At 40.5% G+C, this 24,768-nt stretch overlaps 2 protein-coding genes across 10 annotated transcripts in view; both read right to left on the bottom strand.

Annotated features, from left to right (window-relative positions):
- The window catches only part of cspg4ba (chondroitin sulfate proteoglycan 4ba), a 30,665-nt gene extending 13,712 nt beyond the window's left edge, over positions 1-16,953 (bottom strand). Inside the window, exons 1-5 of the mRNA XM_011478865.4 lie at positions 16,681-16,953; positions 11,720-11,883; positions 5,562-9,134; positions 4,832-5,305; positions 3,975-4,151 (exon numbers count right to left, since the gene is read on the bottom strand). Coding sequence (XP_011477167.1) covers positions 3,975-4,151; positions 4,832-5,305; positions 5,562-9,134; positions 11,720-11,883; positions 16,681-16,759 — 4,467 coding nt within the window. The 5' untranslated portion in view covers positions 16,760-16,953. The remainder of the gene's footprint in view (positions 1-3,974; positions 4,152-4,831; positions 5,306-5,561; positions 9,135-11,719; positions 11,884-16,680) is intronic.
- A 1,136-nt stretch (positions 16,954-18,089) lies between these two features.
- Positions 18,090-24,768, bottom strand: part of si:dkey-193c22.1 (uncharacterized) — a 35,690-nt gene continuing 29,011 nt past the window's right edge. For 4 of the 9 annotated variants that reach the window (XM_078953262.1, XM_078953261.1, XM_078953263.1 and 1 more), the window contains 7 exons: positions 21,343-21,492; positions 21,117-21,237; positions 20,829-21,041; positions 20,671-20,754; positions 20,431-20,575; positions 18,816-18,978; positions 18,090-18,735 (listed from right to left, as the gene is read on the bottom strand). In XM_078953262.1, the coding sequence (XP_078809388.1) occupies positions 18,501-18,735; positions 18,816-18,978; positions 20,431-20,575; positions 20,671-20,754; positions 20,829-21,041; positions 21,117-21,237; positions 21,343-21,492 (1,111 nt within the window). In that variant the 3' untranslated portion in view covers positions 18,090-18,500. Of the gene's footprint in view, positions 18,736-18,815; positions 18,979-20,430; positions 20,576-20,670; positions 20,755-20,828; positions 21,042-21,116; positions 21,238-21,342; positions 21,493-22,790; positions 23,034-24,768 lie in introns of those variants that run through there. The other 5 variants (XM_078953266.1, XM_020705732.3, XM_004072149.4 and 2 more) reach the window with 5 other exon arrangements.

Raw genomic sequence — 24,768 nt, forward strand, 5'->3', positions numbered from 1 at the left:
GATGTGTATCGAGTAATGTGAAAAGGAAAGATACATACATCTACTATAAAAAAGGAACCTTTGACGGGAGCTCTTATGTAGTTTTTTTTACCCACCGTTTGCTCTAATTTGAGTTCAAACTGCCAATTACATTTACATTTTATGTTGGGAATTTTAATATTTGCTAAACCGAAGTCTTTTAGCAGCTTTAGATCCAAACAAATCCTCTCGTTAGGTCTGATCACAAACTTTGTTCTCAAAAGAATTGCTTCCCTTCTTTCAGAATTTCTGTTTATGTATTTATTTATTCTTTTTTATTAAACTGTGATGTTGTGACATTAAGCAACACCGTGTGTGATCACACACCCATTTCAGTTTTCACGCATTAGCAAGGAGCGTTGCATTGGGAGCCAGTTTAGCTCGTGCTGGTTTGCGGCGCCTTCCGTCCGTGAAACCCGGGTTCGACTCCGGGCTGCTCCCTGTTCCCTTCTCTACCTCTGCCGGTTCCAAGCCCGGTTTGAGAAGGTTGCGTCAGGAAGGGCATCCGGCGTAAAACATTGCCAAATTTACCATGCGACTTGTTCGCTGTGGCGACCCCTGATGGGAGAAGCCGAAAGTGGAAGAAGAAGCAAGGAGCGTTGCATTACAGCAGTAAGATACTGGCAAACGTTCAACGGCGGCTTTTTCCTGAGAAACACCAGCGATAATGACGTGCAAATACAAACGCACACAAGATGAGAGGAAGTGGGCGAGAGAAGTAAAAACACGCACACATAAAATGCTCCAAAAGCATAAGTTCCACCAGGTCACACAGCAAGGCATTTGAGGTGGGTTTTTTTTTTTACAGAACAGCACCAAAGTGACTAATGTTATACTAATGATATACAGTAATTACAGAGACAGTGGAAGTATTCCAGTGCTAGTTTTACTGGATCTCAGTGCTGCACTCAATACAGTTGACCAAACTTTATCACTCTAAGAACTGGTAAATTGGGTAGATCTTACGGGGCCAGTACGAAACTGGTTCAAATTCATATTTGGAGGAGTAGCTTTACAGCAGAAATTACATATGGAGTTCCCCAGGGTTCCATTCTGGGGCCACTTCTATTTAACATCTACATGCTTCCACTGGCCCAAGGTAATTTATAACATTAGTTATCATATTTACCCAGATGACACGCAGATCTACATTACGTAGTTGAATTGATTACTTTGACTGTGTTTTTACTGGTCTACCAAAAAATCTGCAGCTTATACAAAACTCTGCAACGTCAGTTCTGATTAGGACCAAAAAGCTAAACTACATCGTATAACATAAAGAGTTCAGAGGTCTTTACACTGACTGTCAGTCTGCCTGAGGATAGACTTTAAAGTTGAATGGTTTAACACCAAAATACACCTTTGACCTCCTGACCTAGTATGCATCAGCCAGACCTCTCCGGTCATTTCTGGAGTCCAAACCAAACACGGAGAAGCTGCATTCAGCCTTTATCCTCTACAGATCTGGAACAGATCAGCTAAAACACTCAGTTCATTTCAATCTAGATTAAAGATCTGACCTGTGTTTAGCGGCATTTTCAAAAAAATTAGAGCTGCAGTGTTATTTTAAGCCTATTTTTAGTGTACTTCATTTTAAATGTTATTTTTATAACAACTTCTTTAATGTTTCTTGTAAATGATTCTCTTTGTTGTAATGCTCTTTAATGTTTTATGTAAACCATGCTGAATAGTCTTTGTACACGAAATGTGCTGCATAAATAAAATTTGTCTTGCCTAAATACTGAAACGTTCCTATGGCTACAGCAGCGACTTGACCTCCCACTGGGATTGAAATTTTCCTTACTGGAAAAGGATCCTGGAGGACTTCCTCAGTCAGTTCTAGTAAAACCCCACTTGTCAAACCAGCCCTGCAGCAAAGCATCGACCATTAGCGCTCTCATCATGTGCGTGTCTACTGGTATGGGATGACTATACCCTCATCTAACAGGAAGTCACAGTAGGCTGAAGAACAGCTTCACAGTGACTCAGCATAGTCAAAGACAAGACACGTGTTATTCATTTAGGCTAAAAGGTACCCAGGAGTCTGCATCGGTTCTTTGAAACTGCCAGGACATATTCTGCACTGTAAACAGGAAAAATAAATGATTGGTCTGTAACTCATGAAGCTAGAACGTCTAACCAGACAAAGACGTCACTCATTTTGGCTTTAAAAATTAACAGAAATCTCTGGAGAATGTCTGATTTGCTGTAGCGTTTCATTTTGCTCCCTTTTGAACGCACAGTAGACACATGGAAATGTAAGATAAGATCAGCCTTTTTTGATTCCACTGTGGGCAAATTCCATTGTTACAACACTTCTGGGGACTACGCTTAAAAGAAATTAAAATCGGAAATGTTCAAAAAATTCTAAATGAAGAAATAAAAATTAAATCAAATAAAACACATTTTATAAACTTCTCTTGATATACACTATACTTGCACAGCCAGAAAAAGAAACACAGAGTAAAAGGAGGTAAATGTAAGAAATCTAAACTACAGTTTTAAAAATTTATTTTCCCAAATAAACTAAAGGAAAAAGGGTAAATGATGTGGAGAGATATGCTGCCATCTTGTGGTCATTATATAAGACTGCAGTTTCAAATTATGACGTCAGACTCAGCACATCTTAACCCTTGTGCTATCTTAGATGACCCCACCCTTACATTGACGTGTTCTCCCTACCATGACAAAGGTGGATAAAGGTGGAAAGATTTCATGTAATCCATGGACACCAGTGAAGATCACAAATCATTGAAGAAAAAAGGTTCAGAGCACTGTCTAGTGGGTCTAGATGACCCAACTCCCAATGGACTACTTTAAATTCTTTCACTGTGTTCCCTGCTGCTATTAAGCCCATCCCACTGGTCACAGGTGGAATTCTGACTTTAAAAGGTCAATATCCTGTAAAAATCCACATTTTTTGAGCTTTAAAGTGTTTTATAATGTTAATTCCTCACAAAAAAATTTTTTTTACTCCTTTCAAGCATGTCTGAGTATTCCTCTAAAAACCGGCTCTCTGAAAACCAGGCCTGCCCAATCCACCAAAACAAGCAGGTCCTCACATTGTGACGTAGACAAGTAAAGAACAACCTCTACCAGGACCGCCACCAGCCTAACACACACACACCCATTTTCTCCACGGTGCGAGCGGTGATCGCTCCTTGAAAGGCGGTCCTTCAGAGATCGAGTCGTCCTAATTTCGGTTACAAAAATGTGCTGCGAAAATAACTCATGTTCCTTAAAAATATGTTGTGTAAAAAGGTGTGCCAAAGGTAATATTTTAATCATATACATGGATATAGTTAATTCTGAAAGGCTTAAGAATAGCATGATATTTAATGGTATGCTGCAATCTGGTGCCATACGATGTAAAGGAGTTAAAACTAGAAGTTAAAGTGACAACCCAGATTTCTTTAGGGGCACAATTCTCACAAGTCGACAGCGACGGATCAAAGGCACTGGAGGTACAGCAGTGTTGACAGAGGACAGCTTTAATTACTCACTAAAGTTAAGCAACATAAATACACAATCAGAATCTATCTGAATGCTATTCCTCCAAAACTCAAAGCATATCTGGAATGCATTAAACCGATTTTTAAATTATTTGTCAATCTCATGTTGTGTTTTGGATCTATTTTGCACCTTTTGCAAAATCTTGGATTTAAACTCAACCTTTTAGAAAATCGTCAACATCTAATCTCCATAGCAGACTAGTTGAGTCTGGGTGACTCCAACACAAGGCAGCGTCTGCTCTGTGGTGCCAGTTCCCCTGAAACCTCCTCCACATAACTGACATAGTTTCTCTCATTTAGCCATCCAGCCAGTCATGGAAAAACTTTCAGGCCTGCCTTCATAAAAATCTTTTCAAAGGAAGCCAAAGAGCCGGACCTGCTGGCGGAGAGAGAGCCGATAAGAAGCAGCAGGAGTTTAAATATAGAGCTGCAGTGCAGACTCACCCGGAGGACCCTGTTGGCAGTAATGACAGGAGACTCGTCATTGACAGCTGTAACGTCCACGAACACCGTCTGGGGTGAACTCTGCTTTCTCAGGCTGGTGTCGTTGGCCACCACAGTGAAGTGATCAGCCAAGCTTTCGCTGCTGTCGTGGACGTAGTAGATAAATTCATGTTCCACCTAGACCACAGAGATGTTTAGGGAGAGCAAATAAAGTCATTTAAAACACAGAAGTGCTGCAACATTCAGCAAACTGATGTTTTACACACATTTTCACAAAATGTGATCAATTTGGATTTTATTTGATACAAAAGAGGATCCACAATGCAAATCAGGTTTTTGGTGTTTTTAACATGTTCTTGCTCCCTGCTCCTCTCCATTCTGATCCATGTATGTCTTTGTTTTCCTCGTCCGAGCCGACTTCTGGTTTAAAACTGTACGGCTGCATAGCTCTGATATCGCTCGCCATTTTTGCTGCACCTCTAATGTTAGGCTAGGGTTGTGAGGGGCTGGGAACATTTTGAAAATAGATCTAAAGATGATGTGAGTTGGTCTTTAAAGGCATACCAGCCTCTGTTTCAGATTAAGAGACTAACTTATCAAATTTACTAATTTTTTTTCAAAGTCTGAAAAGCTTTGGGTGGTATCAAAATAATAAAACATCACATCATTATTATTTTTAAATGGAAATAAAAAAAATAGTAAAAAGCCTTTGATTTAAACAAAACAAAAAAAAGTTCCCTTCCTGATAATCCGTCTTGGAATACAATTTCTAGTACTTCCACACAGAATCAGCATGGTTTTTTTTATACTTGGAACTGCCATCAACAATTGGAGGAGTTTGTGTGAGGGAGTCTCACCTGCCTCCGGGTGAAAGTGGTTACAGGCACGCCAGGATGTCGGGAATGCTCAATGTGACCGTGCTGCGGGGGCTCCGTCAAGCTATAGAAGAAGTTGATTCCTGAAAAGTGTCGGTTGGTGACTTTGAGCACATCCTGAGTCAGAGCCTTGGAAGCTCCCTCCTTCAGAGAGAAATTAGAGGCGTGGAGGGGGATGAGCAGCGGGATGATGTCGACAGACATCCTAATGTCACCGACGACAGTGACCCCGTTGCTGGCGTCCAGGACGATGCTGTCGTTAGCTTTGCCCGGCTCCACCTGCACATACTGAATGTTTCCGCTGTTGATGTCGTCTTGGGTGAACGTCTCGACGGGTGAGTGTTTGTTTCCGATGTAGCGCTTCTCCCCTTCAACAAAACGCCGGAGAAAGCCGTGAGACGGGGCTACCTTCACTGAAAAGACGATCTCCGATGGCAGGTTGTCCTCATGGGTGACCTGGACACGACATTTAGTGGTTGAAACGGAAATGTCAAAGGTGCCACAAAAGTTTATTGTTGTTTAGATTCTAACAGTAACCAAACTGTTAGAAGTCCAAATATTGTCTGTTATTTACCCATCTTCCATGTATTTGCTATTTAAGTGTATTTGTAAATACATTCATAAATATTCTATTTTCCACATAAGTGTCAGGTTGTTAGAATTGGATTTTCCAAGCAAAATAAAAACAGTTTCGCTTCACTGAAACACCCACCTCCAGTTTGGTCTCATCAATCTTAACTGGTTTTCCCTCCTCCACCAGCAGAGGCTCCTGACGAAGCACGATCGGGGGCCTCTGATGACTTTCCAGGTAAACCTTCACCCCCACTCTTTGTTTCAACTCCAGACCTTTAGCCTTTACAGTCAAGTTGAAAGAATCAGCCAGATACTTGCTGTCATCGTGCCGATAGGTGATCAGTCCCTTCTTTAAGTCATCCTGTGTGAATGACTCCACCTTTGATTGATTGTTATAGAGGCCTCCATACTTGGGAGCCTCATCCAGCGTGAAAATGACCTCCGTGTCATGTCTGAGGTCCAGATTTGATATAAAGCTGAAATTTTTGCTGGAAAAGGTCACAGATTTCCCCTTTTGAACCAACACACCAGAATTATTGCCAATCTTCAGGAATGGGTCTTGAGCGCTGATGTCCAAGAGGCTTGACACAAAATGCTTCCCATCAGAGATGAAGAGCACGAACCGACCAGAGCTTGCACCTTTGTGAATGAACAACACCTTTTTTTCTTCTAGATCGCTCTGTCGAAACTGTAAGAGCTGATGGGTGGAGTCATTGGCCAGCACTAGATCTCCCACTGGGATCCCACGCCGCGTGTAGACCAGCTGACCATCGTCAAAGTCTGAGTCGGGGTCGTGATAACGCAGATCTTCCACGGTGAGTAACTTCTGCCCGTCTTTTACGACGTGGAAAACTTTATCAATTATTCGAATTGGCTTTTGGTCATTTACTAGCTGAATCGTGATGTTAAACCATCCTTCTTTGGAACCAATTTCATTTTCTGCGATGGAAGACTTAAACTCTTGGCTGGTGGAAGCTATAAAGTAAAAGTCGTCTAGAGTGGTTTCACTGTCGTCATGGATGTACATTAACCGCTCCTCCAATATATCCTGATTGGTAAAGAAGAAGATGTTGTCGTAGCTAGCGTTAGAATTAGATTGAGTGATGCGGGCCAGCTTTCCGTGTCTGGGGCTGCTGATCACCGTGTAGTACATGTCCTTAGTACCCAAAGTCTCAGCAAACAAGTCGTCTTTTGTGATAAGTTTGCTTTCTCCCTCCATTAGAGACAAACCCTCATTTTTGATGAACACATTGTTGATGTCAGCTTTGATGGAGAACTGGAAATCGGAATTTTGCGACTGAGCATGTTTGGAAACCAGTTGAAATTTGAACCTGTCAGTTGTATCTTCAAATGGTCTGTCCACTAACACATAATGGACTTTTAGATCTGTTAAGTTTTTCTGGCTGAAGGTCGAGTTCTTGGTTAACACTTCATTGTCAAGAAGAAGCTTTCCTTTCTTTGGGATGGTGAGGACTCGATAGAAAAGCTCATCGTCTGACAGTGTCACACCTTCAACAGCGGCAAGAAGATAGTCCGAACTAAGCCTCACTTTCCTTACTTTATCCATGTTGATCATTATGTTCCTTACCAAACGGTACCTTACCCACGACACTGTGATTGGAAAAAGTATTTCCGTGGTTGCTCTTGCTGCTATATGAACTTTGCACTTAAAATAATCGGTGACGTTGGAGGTCTGGACATCTTGAAAAGTGTTCATGTATCTCAGGCGCTCTTTTTCCAAAAGTCTTTGAGAAAATGACTCTGTATGCCTCCATTCACCGCTTGAGTGAAGCCTCTGAAGTTCTCCAAACTGCGGGGCTTCAATAACATCATAACGGATGTCGATAACTTGTTTGACTGCATTCGTTTTTACGGCTAACTGCTTTGAACCAATGGCAGCCACCTCTCCTTGAACGACCTTAAGCCCGGTATTGTTGGCGATCTCGTACTCCAGTGCTATGGCCATGACTCTTAAAACCACAGTGTTGCTGACTTTTTCTCCATCACTAACCCTGAGGACTATTCTGGAGTTTCGAACCCCCGTGTGAACATAGTACACCCTCATTTCATCCAAGTCTGCTTGTGAAAATGTGGTCACTGCCATGCCAGGGTTGCTTTCGATTTCCAAATGGCCAGCATCTACGTTCAGGTTTCCAAGCACAGAGAAAACCAACTCAGTGTGGTTGCTGTCTATGTCTGTGGCTTTCAGAACATCTGAGGTGAGGCATTTCTTAGAGTTCTCCAGCAGAACGAAGAGGTTTCCCTCAGGAAGGCTCAGTTCAGGAGCATCATTGGTAGGGGTCACTGTAATGTTGTAGCGGTACAGTCTATTGTCCTTCAGATAATTAGGAACTTGCTTTCTAGTATTACAAAACAGGGAAAAGATGAAAAAGTCATCCGGTTCCTCTGAGCCTCCATGGACGTACATCACTCTGCCGTGCCAAAGATCTAGCATGCTAAAGGTGTTCTCCTCTTGGTCTGGGTCAACATCCAGCCTTATCTGACCTCTAACTGGTTGCTCTTGAATTTTAAACACAACTTGAGACTGTCTGATACCAAGACTTTTAAAGTCTAAAAAAACTTTGATGTGTTTTGCCTCGAGAGACGCTCGACCACCCTCTGGGACCACAAGGTTTTTAAAGTGCACAAAATTCAACCCATACTTTCTGTCCAAGCCAGCTGCTAGGGTAGACATGTAAAAGGATGGGGTTGGCGTTACAAAGGGAAAAAGGGGTTGTGGTGTACTAGTGGGACTAGCTGCCGTAGGCAGTTCTGGAGGTCTTTCTGGCTCACAGCCTACAGAGATATCTTTGGTGACTAGAGCGCTAGATAGACCAATCTTAACTCCGTTTACTTCAATGTTCTTTAGGCATCCTTTGAAGGAACCGCCTCTGACACGCTTTCCGGACACAGAGATGAGCCCCATCTTCCTCACATCTGATCTGGTGCTATCGTCGACACCTCCGACAAACATGTAACCTTTCAGGTGGAGTCCCTTTGAGCGAGCCCTGATGCTGCTCTTCCACACCTCTCCATCCACAGAGAGCTCAAAGCTTCTGGAACTGAAATGTAATTTGATCGCATGCCACTTCCTGTCACTGATGAAAGTGGGTGAACGTAGCTCTACTTTGACTCCACTTTTTCCAATAACAGCCACTGGTAATCCTTCCTGAATCTCCAGAGCCACAAAATCCCCGTCTCGGGCTGAACTGTAGAGGATAATTCCTTCTTTAGCTGAAGTGTGCACAACACACTCGAATACAGCTGCTTGCTGGACTTTCCATGTTGGAAAAGAAATATATGCTCGAGAGCTGAAGAAGCTTATCGGATCTTCCACTGTGGCAAAGAACTGGGGGCTGCAGCCTAATGACACTTCGTGAACGTTTTTGTATCCGGCGTTTGGCCGAAGTGACAACAGCAACTCGTGTTCATTGAAGACGACCTCCTCCATGCAGCCTCGGAAGCCAGTTAGGTCTCTTGGCAAGTAAGATCTGTCCAGGCCCCCTGAGCCTCCAACGAAGAGACCGTCCACAATGTGAAGATGCTGATGGGTTCCTGGCATCTTTACACTTGTGTGTGAGTTTTTATCAACAGTCAGGGTGAGGTTAAGCTGGAAGTGGTGGACCTCCACACTGTGCCAGGCTAAATCATTGAGGTGGATGCCTCGTTCTGATTCCAACACTCGTTGCCCCGATCCAAAGTCTGCTTTAACCTAAGAAAGGGACACAGATAATGAGATTTATGTGGTGACGCCAGCACAGGGATAGAAGCTTAACAGGTTCCTCCAACATCCCATCATGAGGCTGGTAAACCCTTTAACACTAAAGCTTTAGCTCCAGCGTTTACATTATATCGACTATCGTAACTCTTAAAATATTTACGCAATTGACGTAATTCCAGCGGATTCTGGGGAGGAGAAAAGCAGCTGTGCACCGTTACGTACCACTTTACGTTAGTCATGTGTTGCATATGGAAAGCCTCTATTCTCCACAACATAATCAGCTGATCACATAAACAGTACATCAAAGAGCATGTGTTACATCTCCAGCATTAAAAAGTTAAGCATAAAGTTTTGGTGATAAAGGAGATGGGAATTAATACCTGGAAAATAAATGCTCTTTGTTCTTTTTGTTTAAAATATAGAAATATACTTTTTTCTGATCGTTTCTGAAAAAGGAAGCCTTCTTTTTCTTCTTTTTTTTTCAGTGGAAAAGGAGAATTTTAGTTCTCAAAAAAGAATCTGACATAAAAACACTCAGTATGAAGACCATTGTAGTTTTCTTGTATGTAACCAAAAGAAAGTCATTTTTTCTTGTTCTTTTTTTTTTAAAATCACAACTATGTGTCCTGTTGTGTGTGAAGCCTGCAGTGTACACATAATCTAGTTTATTAATCCATTTTTTACTTACAGAAAATACAAATATGTATGGATACATGTAAAAAACGTTTTTTTTTCTACTCTTTGTCGCTAAAAATAAAACAAAATTAAAGTGTATTTCTTAGAAAATATTTGAATCAATTTGGTCTTGTTCATATTAGCAACTTTCTTCAACATAGTCATGGAACGATTGATAAATTTCACATTTATTTTTTCCTAACAATTAAATTAAAATAAGACTAGTGAACATTCATCAAAATAATTCTCTTTGCGCTACACCTTTTCAAGCTTTTCTTTAAATTAACACAGATCTAGAAATAAGGAAATTATTATCAAAATTAGTTAAAATAGGAAAATTTGATTTAAGACTCAAATAAGCAAAATTAAATTGTAAGTTTTGGTTCTATTTGAAGGATGTTATTTTAAAGTTTAATAAATGTTGACAAGTTAGACTGTGGCATTCATTGACATGATTAACTTTATTAACAAAATTTAGACTTATGTTCTAAGACTAAGTGCAAGTTTTAGATTTTTTGATGATTTAAATTTAGATTGGCCAACTTGTACTATGATTGTATTCTCATTTTTTGAAATATTTCGTTTAAAAATGAGTTGTTTCTGCTCATAACACTAGTTTTTTTCACTGTAATCATAATAACCTACAATTAAGTACACAATAACTGAAAAAATACAAACCATTTGCTTAGAATTAGCAACAACAAAAAAACTTTATTGGGTTGCATGAGCTTGTTTTTTCCTTAACTGCTTGTGTGGAACAAATCTTATAATATTTTTTGTTAGGTGAAAATAACTTGCTGCACAGACAGACATTTTAAAACCTTCTTTTTTCTATTTAGTTTAGTGTTCTTTTCCTATTTCTAAGCGACCTGTAGTAGATAAAAAAGCAGACGATTGGGCTTAATCTTTTATATGGAAGAAGGAAGACCTAAATGATTGAGAATCTACAGACATGTAAGCTTCATATTTCTGCACACACAGTTACAATGCATCAGTTGACAAAGAAAGAAAGTGAGGACACTGAAATTCTAGGACAAATAGTGTAAAAAGAAAAGGTTTCCAGACTGATGGTGATTTCACCAGTCATCAAAACAGGGAGCTTTGTCTGTGATTCAGAGCAGGAAGAGCACGATTACGCCTTTCGCTCGCGTTTGAGTCCACACAGCATCACTTCAGGATCTCCGGCTGATGCTGCATTTAGGTGACATGCTTGTCGAGGCTTGCTGCTGAGCTGAACGTGCATGGATTTCCAGGGAGCAACTGAGTCACACAGACCCCAAGCTTGAAAAATGCCGACCAGAGTCGGGTTCAAAGACGGGAAAAGTGTGCTCACTGAGGCGTCACACATTTGTCAGAGGCATCCTTCTTAGCAGGGGGGGAAACTGTATGCAAATACAAGCTTTGTTTAAAAACACAAAGGCTTTAGTGTTTATAGTGCATATGCACATCTCTTGTAGCAAAAAGCCCATTTACAGGAACACCAATTATTGTAGCTAAATATTATTATGTGGACCTTAGGTGCATTTAACCAACATGCCTTTTAAAAAAGCCTTTTCATATTCAAGACAAAAATAAAACTTAAATAAAAGTACTTTGAGCATTTTTTTAGATTAAATATGGATTAATTTTGCTTGGAGCAGGCAGATGTGTTCATTTTATGAATGCTAAAGAATTCCATCATCATCAAATCTCACTATGATTTGCAAGTTTACAATGAGAACAAGTGAAAAATGAAGACACACATAGAGACAGCGAATCTGTCAGCAAAGAAGAACGCTCGCAGGGTTTTGGAGTTAACTGTGCATCCAGTCAAACGCAAAGATCTTTGTCTTGCGCATGCTTTCGTACTTTGACATATGCACAGACATGTGTTCGTGTGCAGCGGCCAAAGATGTTCCCACCTGCAGGCGGCCGGCGACAAACTCCAGCAGCAAGTAGTTGGGCTGGCCGGCGGCGAGGAACAGCAGGCCGTCGGTGGTGGACGTCCGGAAGCGAACGCGGAGCGCATTCTGGTCGGACGACTCTGCTGCCTTGAGCTGCACAAAGCCGTCACCATAGAAGGAAGCTGGAGGGGAGGCATGGAAGCATCCTTAAAAACCTTCATGAGTGACATTTTCCTGTTAGGCTGAAGTGTTTAGAACAACATAACCTAAAAATAATCAACATTTGACAATCTCATGTTCAAACAGGGTTACTGTCTTTTTTTTTTATTTCATTCTATGAAAATAAGGGAGCGAAAAAACAAACACACACCACATGGGTTGTGTCTGAATTCCTTCACTACTCATTACATAATGTACTATATAGTGCCTTTGCCATTTTGTAGTGCTGTCCAAATCTACAATTCCACATCTAAGTGCCCTAGCACCGCCCCCCCCCAGGCTAACACACACCCACTTTCTCCACGCAGCTAGCGGGGAACACTTTCATTTCATGTGCACATCCATCTCTAAAAAGTTGAGATGTCGAGGGGGAAACGCAGACACGCCGCCGAGGCCGGCTCCAAGTTGACGTCATGAAATGGGCGGTACCCACAAGGAGCGAAAGGCGGAGCCTCGGAGATCGAGTCGTCTTATTCCTGGATAGGAAAATGAGCTGCGAAAATAACTCATATTTCCTAAAAGAGTCGTTCTTTAGCGTGTCAAAGGTAATATATTCTCATATATATGGATATAGTTTACCCTGACAGGCTAAACATTAGCAGGATATTGGCCCCTTCTTAAGAAAAAAAGAAAAGCAGCGAGCCAGAATTGCTTTTCAAATCCAGGACACTAGATTGTAGTGCGGGACTATCTAGTTTTTTAGCAGTTAGGAAGTAGGAAGTGAATTCAGACATAGGCCATGGACTCCCGGTGTAACAACACAAACAACAACACCAATTCAGCACCATTTGTTTAGAAGGGATGCCTGTAAAATGGCTTGGATTTGCTACATTTAGCTCTCATGGCGAGCGCTTGTGTTTACAGTATGTGCTCTAACATAATGGCTTACACGCTTTCCAGTACAAGAGTACAATTACTTCAGCTTTAAAGCTCAACCTGAAGAATAATAAGCACCTTATGGATGTGGAACAACTCCAGCAGAAATGCATCCATGGCTGCTTTGGCGGAACGTTTTCCCATACTCTTAAAATGACACCCATGACGTTTAAAGGCATTCGACTCGAACGCCATAATAACAGTATACACAAAGAGAAGCGGTGGATGTGGAGCTGTCTCACAGGAGCGGGACGAGTTGAGGCCTGCTCCAACCTGACGGGAACCTTCAAGCTGAACATGAAAGGCTCTGACGTCCCCAACATTGTCTGATGCCTCATGCTCCAGAGCGCCGGATGGACCCAGCTGTTTCTTCGACCTCACCTCCCGGCCGTTTCATGCGGCCCTGTAATCTGAACTAACAGGATCTGAAGCCTTTTGAGCCGAGGCCGTGACCCGCCGCCACCAGTTTTTAATGAGCGCCACTCATTTTTCAAAAGGTCAAAGACATCTTCTGTCAGTCAGAGGAAAAAACAGAATGGTTCCACTTTTTTGACTGATAACCAAAAGGCTAATGACTTGTTTTTGTTAAATGTGGAAATCAAAAAAAAGAAAGAAAAAAAAAAAGTCTTATTTTCTGTCTTGCAAGAAAAAAAAAATCTTTGTGACCAAAATGTTTTTCTTAAAATGGGAATTATTGGCTTTTCTGATCCAATCGGCACATTTTATGCTTATTTCAAAAGAGTTTTTCAAATTTTAAGAGTTTTGACTTATTTCTAAAGGAGGGCATGTTTTGGCCGTTATAAAGTTAAAAGGAAAGAATCAGGAATAAAAGCACAGACGCATCCATTAAGTTTATCTCTGCATATTTTCTGAGACCGAAATCTTTAAAGACCCACTGATAAAATCAAATATTTAAACGTGTTGTTGTGGATTTCTCTGACCCTAAGCTCCCTGCTCTGTTCTGATGCCTCCATTTGTAAACAAATGGATCCACGAACGTCTTTGTTTTCCTCGTCCCGGCTGGAATCTGGCTCCAAACTGAGCGGCTGGACAGCTCCAATATTGGTCGCCATAACTGTTGCCGTAATCTGATGTTGAGGATGAGAGAGGCTGTAAGCTAGCGGAAGAGCAGCAGCAGTCCCGCCCACAACTCAGAGGCGAATTACTAATGAACTACTGTCGCCCTGCAGAAAATATGACCGAGATGACACAGGTTTGTTGATTTTGGTTAAAAATCTCTTAATGTAAAAAAAACAAAAAAAAAACATTTTCCTGCTAAACTATGAAGAAACCCACAACTTTTCTATTCTTAATAACAGAAACCACTAAAAAGAGATTATTTTTAATTAAAAATCTCTCTATTACAGATTTGCCTGTTATCTGTTTTATGGATTTTGCATGAAAAAATCTTAATACAGTGGAGCATAAATTATTTATATGTGGATTATAGTCGGATATCCTCTTTTCTCAGTCTATAAGCTTTTACAATCCATTTTTTCTCCTTTCAGTGTCTTTGGGGGGCTGAAGCTTTTCCCAGATGGCTTTCTCCTTTGAGGCAGGACCGTCCCACCCTGAACAGGTCACTAGTCCATCACAGGGTCAACAACAATTCACTCCAACATTCACTCCAGCTCCCAGTTTAGTATCACAGAGTAGCCCAAAGACGGCTGTTTGGTCTGCAAAAGGAGGCCACGGCGCCAGGAGTCAAACAACTGGCTCCAACGGAGAGCCTTCTGGCTGCAAGGCCGCCCGTCGCCGCCTCCAACAAGGGCGAGAACTCTGAAAGCCGAGTTTCCAACTGCTTTCAGTTAAAATTCTCATTCGGGTGTAGAAACTGTGAAATGCGGCTGGAAATGAGCACGAATGCTGGGCCCACGGGCGTGCAGCATGTAGCATCACTAATCCTGCATGACTGTCCTTTCTCAGCTGTACGCACATCACGCTCCTTGATTTGAATAGCGATCTGTGCAAAACAAAGACAAAGCATTCTGGGAAAATAAATAAATAATCGGGAAGAATAAAACGGCAGAGGGAGAGTTCTGCGCTCTGACATCATCGTGATGAGGTTGCACGTTGGGCCAAAATGAGAAGGGACTTGTTTTCTTTGTTTTTAAGCGCCAAAACAGTCGCATATTAGAAGGCATGTAAATGAAAGAGCACAGCGGATCAGAGAACAATGTTGGTCTTCAGAGCCAGGAAACAGGAGGTGTGTTACATGTCGTCCTGTAATCTACATGTCAGCAGGAGCTTTTGAGCACCAGAGGACTTTTTTTTTTTGCAAATCTTTCACTTAAAAGAAAGAAAAATTCAAAATCATTGACCTTTTAAGCGAACACTGGCCTACAGTTAATGTCTAGAGCGAGAGCAGAGCCTGTCACTGCATGTGTGCGCAGCTCAAACAACCAAATCCCAGATTCAAGTCGACGAACGCGGCTCCAGCCTCCCCGTCGTCCCCGTCTGCCGCTGACGATCTGTCAAAACTGAAGAGGTAAACGTTTGGGGCAAAGCCTGCTTTCAGAAGATTAAGGAAACACTGCCATAGAAAAGACTGCAGCCACTCCTGTCCTTTTTTAGTTGATCGCAGATGTTCAGACACCCATTTAATTCATTAAAAATAATACAATTGAGGGTTAAAAAAGTGTTATTTGAGTTAAAATTAACAGACCCTTTAGAAATAAGTCAAAAATGGATTATGGTGCTAGCAGACTTTCCTCAAATAAGCAAAATGGGCGGCAGTTCAGCTCAGGCGGTAGAGCAGGTTGTCCAACAACCGAAGGGTTGGCGAATCGATCCCCGCTCCCCCCAGCCAGCTGTTGCCCCCCCAGCGCGGCCAGCCTGCAGCTCACCGCTCCCCCCCCCAGGGGATGGGTCAACATGCGGAGAAGAATTTCCCCATTGTGGGATCAATAAAGTGTCAATTAAAAAAAAGTCCGTCAGTGGGGTAAGAAAAATACTTTTACCACAAGTTCATATTTAAAGAAACAAGATTCTAGTCACTGAAATACAATTTTTTCCAAAATAAAATCATTTTCTTTAAGTCAAAAATTGCCAGAAATAAGACAAAAATGACCATGTCTGGGAGGTTATTCTTAGCAAGATACTTTGATGTAAACAACAAAAATACCTATATGCTATAATTGCAGAAATGTTTATATAAATATGTTGATTAAATGTATATATATGTACATATATATATATATTTATCAACATTTTCTTTTTAAAACATTTCAAAGGGGCAGACAAACATTTTCTTTTTTCCTTTCATTTCCCGTATAACAATTGTGCAAGATCTTTTGTCTTGTTGATGTGTGGAAAATAAAGATTTTGTTTTAAAAGTAACTTTTTTTTCCCACAAGACAGAAATAGACCATTTTTTTAAACAGGAGTCTTTTTACTTTCTTAGTGCAGTGCAGAAAAAAGGCTTTTTTATTTAGCTTTTAATTCACTTCCTGATTTAAATTCAAAAAAAATTAAAGAAACACCTTTATTTGGTTTAAGATACTAGTTATGGGGAAAAATACTTATTAAAATAATAAGGTGAATTAAGGTGAATTTTTAATCAAAGGAAATTTAAATTATTCATAATCTACACTTCAAAATATTGCAGAAAAGTGCCTTTTTGTTAGAAATAGAGAAAAAGTGCAACAATCCACTGTTTTGCCCTTTGATGAAATGAATGTATGTCTGTTTTTACCCCCAGCTCTGCATCCAGGGGTCACAGAACAGACTGACTGAGACAATTTACTGAACTATTGCCCTTCAGGGAAACTAATTATAAGAAGAGCTGATCAAACTTAGCATAATTCATAATTCAGAGAGAGCAAACAGCTCCTGAAGGCTTCAGTTCTGGTAAAGTCCTCCAAACAAACAGCAGGAATGTTTACCTCCCCACACCAGGCGGATCAGGAGCGACCACCACACAAGTCCGCGCAGCCACAACTGGTTCTTCGCCGCTGGCTCCATTTTCTCCTCGTCTTGTTGGAAACATGAATGTTTCTCGATGCACGGTTACATATTTACCAGGGGCTCTCGCTGCTTCACGCTCCTGTGCGCGTCCAGCGGCTCAGAAAAACTCCGTTGAACGGTGAGCAGACTGGGACACCGTGCGGTAGAAGAGCCCCGCTAAGCCCCGCCCACGCACGCTTTTCAAAATAAAAGCCGAGTGCAGGAAAGGACTCATTTCCATGAAAAAGTTTTTTTCTCTTTTAAAATTGCATTTTAAGATCGTTTAATATTCCTCCTGACCTTAATTTTTCTTTTATATGATTTTATAAGGTAGCCAAGTTGATGAATCTATAGGATTCTGTGGGAATTCAATGGGAATCCTGTTTTGGGAGTTTTTTTATGTTCTTGTGGCATTTTATCTAGTGATGGGGGACAATATAAGAAGAATTAAGTTCAAAATTGCATTTCTGAGTATTCCTTTATTCAAATCGTTGTGAATCAAGTACGCTGTTTGAAGAAGAGCGTATTTGTGGCGTAGAAAATACACTGGGTGGGCCACCAGCTACCTGCTCAGAGCTCTCAGTAACAAGGAAGGGAAGAGGGGCGGGCTTGCTCCACACCAACAGCTTTACCCACAACTCATAAGTGCATTTCCAGTGAACTACTGCAGCTCTGCAGAAACCGTATCCTACAAAACGACACAGGTTTTTTTTAATTTTATTTGTTTTATTTTGGCTAAAAACGACATCATCATAATTAAAAGACCACTGAAAACACTTTGAAAACTGGATCAAAAGATTATCGGACTGGGACTTTAATACCATATCAACAAAACTCTAAAAATCAACACAATCTTGACTGCTTCCTCTGTAGTCAAAAAGGACTACAGAGGAGAATATAATTAAAAAAATCTTAGAATTAAATGATCAAAATGGAACAAATAGTAATCCATCAGTTCATTTTCTGAATCTCCTGAATCCCATGGGGCTGCTGGGGCCTGTCCCAGCTACTGTTTGGTAAGGACAGGAGCGGCATGCATAGAAAAAGTCACCAAATTTCCTATCAAGCATGTTTTTGGACTTAGGGAGGACTCCAGAGAGCCTGGAAAAAAACCCACTAATGCACAAGGAGAACATGCAAACTCCACACAGAAAAGACCCAGCTGTGAGATGTGGGTGCTAACCCCTCCACCTTCATGTAGCCCCATAAATAGCCATTTTAAAAGGAAAAGCAGGTCACTTTAGCGGTGTATAATCGCCCCCCCAATGTCATGTTCTATTGTAGTCTAAAATCTTTGGAGTTTTTGACGAGAAAAGAAAACTGAACTCAAAAAATGCAGCTTCAGGAATTTTTCAAGTTGTTGATTTAATTTATTTTCATAATTATTCAATAATTATAAGTCATGTTTAACTTGACTAAATATAGACAGTTCTTTAACCTCCCATCCATTTGGGGGGCAGAGGTGTGCTTTAAAAGAAAGCATTTACTTCATTATAATAGGTGTAAACCACCAAGGTTGATTTCACATTTTCATCTTCAGTCTCTGAGGTAAAACACTGCACACACATTTGATTTATTTACCATCTTTCCGGCTATTAAATAATCTGTACAAAAGACTTTTAGGAAAAGTCGTTTTCAGTGCAGATTATTGGTTTGTACTCTTTAGATTCAAACATAAATCTGGTAAATGGTTTATCCTAACTAATTCACATTTTAGTGTGAATTTGATGAAAATACCATCTTAAAATGCTGTGTGCTTTCAGCAGGCTTCCATAAAGGCCCTCCACTCCTGCTTGATCAGCGTGTAGATCCGCTGGTAGAGGCGCCTGTTGGGCAGCATGAGGTCAGTGGCGATGTCCGTGTGATTGACTCCAGGAAGCAGGTGGAGAGACACCTTCGCAGAACGAGAGGCGAGGACCTCCGAGAGCTTTGAGGAGGACTCCAACGGAACAACGACGTCCTCGACCCCGTGGATCAAAGCGAACGGAGGCAGTCTGGGAATGACAGAAACAAAACCACCCAAAGGTCGGATAAAACGGCTTCTAACAGACGACAGAGTCCCACTCGTCGTCACCTGTCGAGCTTCTCCTGGCTGAGCGTCTTCACCACACAGGTTGGGGAGTAGAGGGGGAAGTTTTCCACGCCGGTCATGGCTTTGTGCATGGCAGAGACGAACTCCACCCCTCTGGTCTTCTCATGCTGATAGTGATCCATGATGTCATAAACACCACTCAGACCTGCATAGGAGTTTTGAAAAGAAATGTTAACTATTTATTGTTATTTCCTGTTTTACTGTTCACTGACTTCATAAAATAATCAGTTTGCAATTGATTTTGTAATTACTCGATAGTCCAGAGGATTTTTGAGCATTTTCGTAATACTTAACAATTTACTCTAATAATTAATTCATCTTTGAAACAGATTTTTGTGGCGAGGCCTGATATTTGTCTATTTAGTACAAGCCTAAATTCTATTTGTTACTTTTGTTTTTTTATTATATGAAACAAGAATTCCAAAAACGGTATTCCAAGTGGTACATTTTGTCATTTTTTACAGTAAAAAGAAAGAAAAGAAAAAAATCACAAAAATTGAGATTAGTTTTCATGCTTTAAAACAAATATGTAAAGACTAAATCAAAATGTATAAATGCACAAATTCAAATTTGTTTTGGAGCCAGAGATGGCGAGCCATCGCCCTGCTGTGGTGGCGTCAGAAAGGCCCAACTGGCGTGCTATGCGTCCGCCGTCACCTGCAGCAGACGCCCCACAGGCTTGGCTGTTTATTCCCCAACCTGCTGCAACCTGCTGCCTTCCTTTAATGTTTTCTATTAGACATTGCAATCATCCCCTTTGCCAAAATCGTTGCTTTATCTTCTGGATCACAACAATTCTTGACTCGACTCCCACTTCTGTTGCCCTTACATGAAAAGCAACGAAAAGGCAAAAAAGCAGCTCCCTGATGGGAGAAGTTCTGGGTTGTTTTTTTTAGCTTTTGTGAGTCAGAAAGTTAATTTATTTTTAGATAAAATAACCAAAAGTTAAGAAGCAGCAGTTTTTTGGTTGAAACAAAATAATGAATTGTAAAGATTAATTTCCAGTGTATTTAATATTGAAAAAAGTTATAAATGCTCATGTAAAAGAAAAGTCATTATAAAAGTTAATGAGGTCCCTTCAAGTTTTCTAGAAATATAAATAGGTCTAAATAGAATAGATAAACTTTCTTTTATCAAAAATATAGTAACACGATGAAAGACAGCTTCACATCAAAGTACCACGTCCAAACGTTTTGCAAAGTGGGACAGATTTGATGAATCAGCCCGTATTTTTGAGCCCTTAGATTAATAACATTAAATAGAAATGAACTATTTAAGGAGTTTTTTTTTTCTTTTTTGCAAAACATATAACAGAAATGCATTCCTACCAATAGTACTGTGATGTTTGTATTTGAAGACCACTAGTCAAAAAAAAAAAAGATCTGGACAAAAAATCCTCTGTCAACTTTAAATCTGGGTTCACATTAAAAATTATTCACCATTAAATGTTCACTGTGAACTTTAAACGTAAGTCTCATGAACAGGAACATAACACAAATCCTAGAAAGTGCTGATTTTTAAGACGGAAATCTGCGGCTCAGAAGGAATTTTATAGCTCAACAGCCGGACTTTGGACGTGCCTGGCTCAGATTCTTACCGATGACTCCTCGTATGGACAGCGTGATGAGCTGCTGCTGCTTCTCTGACTCCATGACAAGCTCCTCCCTTCCATCAGCCAGAAACAGGGTGGTGAGCGCACACAAGTGTGCGCCCGCTGAATGGCCAATCAAGACAACTTTATCCTAAACAATGCAGATTTTTCCACTGATTATGACAGATTTAAAAAACACATTTCGCTCAAATGAGCAGATCCAGAGATTTGTGAAGTAAGTTTTACTTTGTCAAAGTTGAACTGGAGTCCATTTTCTTGGGCCCAAATCAAGCAGTCTGCAACATCTTGGAGCATCGCCACAACGTTCCCCTGATGAGCAGGTGAAAGCTGCATTCAGGTTACAGCCCCCCCTGTATTATACTGCCTTCTGTGCTCCTTCCTACCTTCGGATATGTGCTGTAATCGAGACAAACAACGGTTGCATTCAGTTTTTTAGCCATCTGCCAGGCCAGTAAACAGTAAATGGACCTCGATCCAGAGCTCCACGCCCCACCGTAGACAAAAACCACCAGAGGTGTGGGCGTGTCTTCAGATGAGCTGGATTTTGGAGGAAAGTACAAGTCCAGCTTGTTGCCTCTGCGGCCAAAAACCAGACCCTTGAAAACAAGATGTCATTACTCACATTTGTGCCTCATTTACTGAACCACACATTAAAAAAAAAATCAACATACCTTTTTGAAATGTTTAAGGTTTTCCTCACTGTTATACCACGAGGTCAGCTGATAGTACAACCTGACGTACTTCAAGTATTTGAGGAGGTCCAGCGTAGTTATGGACAAACGAAATATTCGCCTGATTAGGAAGATGAGAAGAAATCAAAAATCACACTAAATATAAAATAAATTCAACCATTTCTGGGTGAGGAAACATTAAATCCAACCGCGTCAAACTCCTCACCTTGGATTTGTAGCTTCTAAATACTTCATATATCCAGGTTTGTCAGGCCAGCCCCAAATCCATTGACAAACGATGCAAAATACATAAAGTAAGCCTATAAACAGGAGGCCCAGTGTCACTGACACGCACTTGAGGATCTCCATCCAGCACCTGTAAAAGGAAAAGGTCGTCTTTCAAATCTTTTTTTAATAAAACATTGATCAAAGTTGTGTGTTTAAGGGGGTCTTAGCTGATTTAGTTAGGATCAACTGCTTTTCCTACAATCATAAAAGTAGTACATAACAGTTCAAAAGGTGCTTATAAATGTTTCTTCTCGCTGTTTAATTTTTTATCTCTGATAAATTAAATTTAACCGGAGCATTCTTCATTAATACTCCATTTGTTGATCACATTTTTAAGTTTGTAAAAGTATTTTTAACTTCAAAATGTGATAAAACGCTGGGGTATTTCTTTCTTTGGAAGGCAGAAAGTCCCGCCTTCACCGTCACACGTATACATGTCCTGAACATCTCCAACGTTCTTTTTAGCCACTCCAGACTTCCTCACACAAACCACGGCTCCTGTTAAAAAACCTTCTCTAGACCTATGGACACAATGCAGCTCCTTCTGATCTTCTTTGCTCTTCTCCAGCAGCATCCTCAAAGCAAATAATAAATCTGTGGTTCTACTTTTTGACAGACGACTAATGCTCACCTCTGACTTCTGACCTTAGCGTCCACTACCACGACTATATTATGTGACTCATCACTCTGCAGTTTCTACAACTCTGCACATCTCCCTTCTTCGTAACCCTTGTGTTATCCTAGGCACTTTAACATGGGGAGTTGGGTCATCTAGACCCACTAGACAGTGCCAGGAACCTTTTTTCTTCAATGATTTGTGATCTTCACTGGTGTCCATGGATTACATGAAATCTTTCCACCTTTATCCACCTTTGTCATGGTAGGGAGAACACGTCAGTGTAAGGGTGGGGTCATAGGATAGCATAAGGGTTAAAAATTGACTCAAGAAAACTCTCAAGTCCTTATGCAACCTCTCACTTTCAACGTTCCTGTTCAAGACCCCACTCAGAAACTCTGCTGCCACCTCCACATCGGTTTTCAAGACTAAGTGTCTTTCCTCAGTGCTTTCCTAACTTCACCCTCACTGATATTTGCTACATTCATGCTCCACACAACAGTGATAGAGACAAAAGACAAAATGTCATTGATTTGTTTTAGAATCAACGCCTCCAATAGACCAGTGCGACCTCTAGTGGAACTGTAAGCAATTACAGTTTTGTGTTGTTTTTTTTTAAGTAAAACAGTAACGTGCAATCCGGTACCCAATAAAACAAAAATATAACTGAGACATAGGTAAGGTGAACAGGACATTTTAGTTTAGGTTTAATCAAAAGTTAGTTAAAGGACTTTAAAGGATATCAAATTATGCAGTTTGAGTTAGCTTACTTACTACTTGGCTCTGTAGTAATGTTAATATAAAAGAAAAGAAGTCAACAGCATAAAAACAGAATGTTCTGTTCTACGGTATAACTCTATAAAAATGACAGTAAATCTTTGTATGATATTATCACCGACCGGTTTGCACCTTTGGACGGAATTCGGATTTACCGGCGTCCTTTCCGGTTTATTTCAAAGAGTAATAAACACATCAAGAGAGTCCACCTACTCTTTGTTAATGTTCACGTCAAGCAAGCGGGACTACACTGTGATTGGTGGTTTACTACCAACTGCGTCCGGATTGGTTTATAAATTTAGCCTGTTTTCGAAAGATCGATCCACTTTCTGCTTCCGTAAAATTAACATTTTGAAGTATTTTGTTTGTCAGGATAGTACTGTATTCCTGGTATCAAGTAATATACATTTTAATGAGTACTTTGTTATCAGAGTTAAATATTTACGATAAATGACCATTTGGTGTAAAAATGGTAGGCTCCTATCTTGTTGCGAAAAGCGTCTTTGTTCCGTTAAACAAAAGACGAATAAGCGGAAACGGTGGTTTTAGTTGATTTTCCTTTTTTTAAATTAAAGATGTTGCCAAAAAATGTTGAATTATTATTGTTATTATTATTATTATTATTATCATTATTATTGTTATTATCATCATCATCATCATCAATCGTTGTTGTAGTAGTAGTAAATGTTGTAGTAGTACTATTAGTAGTAGTAGTAAATGTTGTAGTATAGAAAATACCAAGTAAAATTTCAACTAGTTACAATCTTTCCTTAACTTTTCATCAATTATTTACTCTTTCTGTGCTTTGCTCAAATAATGAGATAACATTCATGGATTCGCAAACACATTCCAGCCCCTTGTCACACTTTATTCAGTAGCAGTGCTTCTGAAGTTCACTAATGTGTAAGCATGGTCCTTTCATTTTGTTTTTATTTGTATTATATATATATATATATATATATATATATATATATATATATACACACACACACACACACACACACACACATATGCCCTGAGCACCAAAGTGATAGAGGCTCAGATCTACCACACCAGACAAGACCCAAGGTGTAGGCTGTTCAAAGAGGTGCCTGAAACAATCCAGCACATAACTGCACAGTGTAAGATGCTGGCAGGGAAAGCATGCAGAGAGCCACAATCAAGTGGCTGGAATAATATACAGGAACATGTGTGCAGAATATGAACTGGAAACCCCAAGGTCAAAATGGGAAACACCTCCAAAGGTGGTAGAGAATGAGAGGACAAAGATCCTGTGGGACTTCCAGATCTAGACTGATAGGATGGTAATGGCGAACCAACCAGACATTGTAGTGGTGGATAAAGAACAGAGGAAAGCCGTTGTGGTGGATGTGGCAGTGCCAAGCGATGGGAACATCAGGAAGAAGGAACATGAGAAACTGGAGAAATACCAGGGACTCAGAGAAGAACTGGAGAAAGCCTGGAAAGTGAAGGTGACAGTGGTGCCTGTGGTAATTGGAGCACTCGGGGCAGTGACCCCCAAGCTGGAGGAGTGGCTACAACAGATACCTGGAAAGACCTCAGACCTCTCAGTCCAGAAAAGTGCAGTGCTGGGAACAGCTAAGATACTGCGCAGGACCCTCAATCTCCCAGGCCTCTGGTAGAGGACCCGAGCTTGGAGGAGAAACCACCCGCAGAGGGTGAGAGGGGCGTTTTTTTATTTGTGTATATATACATATATAGATATTAAACTCAGTCAAATATATTTTCAAGTGAAGCTTTTTGTATGAAGTAAAATATGTAAGACAGGCTGAACTAATAAAGTGAGTTTAAACAATTAAAAACAAATTGACGAATTACAGGCATAGATTAGTCTCTTTTCTGCAGAGAAAATACTGCTAATTAAATGGAAAAAAAAATCACTGGGGATAGTATAGCATTGTTCTGTACAAGCAAACATGTGTAAAAAGATTTTACCAAATGAAATGAGCA

The sequence above is a fragment of the Oryzias latipes genome, chromosome 9, assembly GCF_053564925.1.
Source record: "Oryzias latipes strain Hd-rR chromosome 9, Olatipes_Hd-rR_3.1".
Lineage (NCBI taxonomy): Eukaryota > Metazoa > Chordata > Actinopteri > Beloniformes > Adrianichthyidae > Oryzias > Oryzias latipes.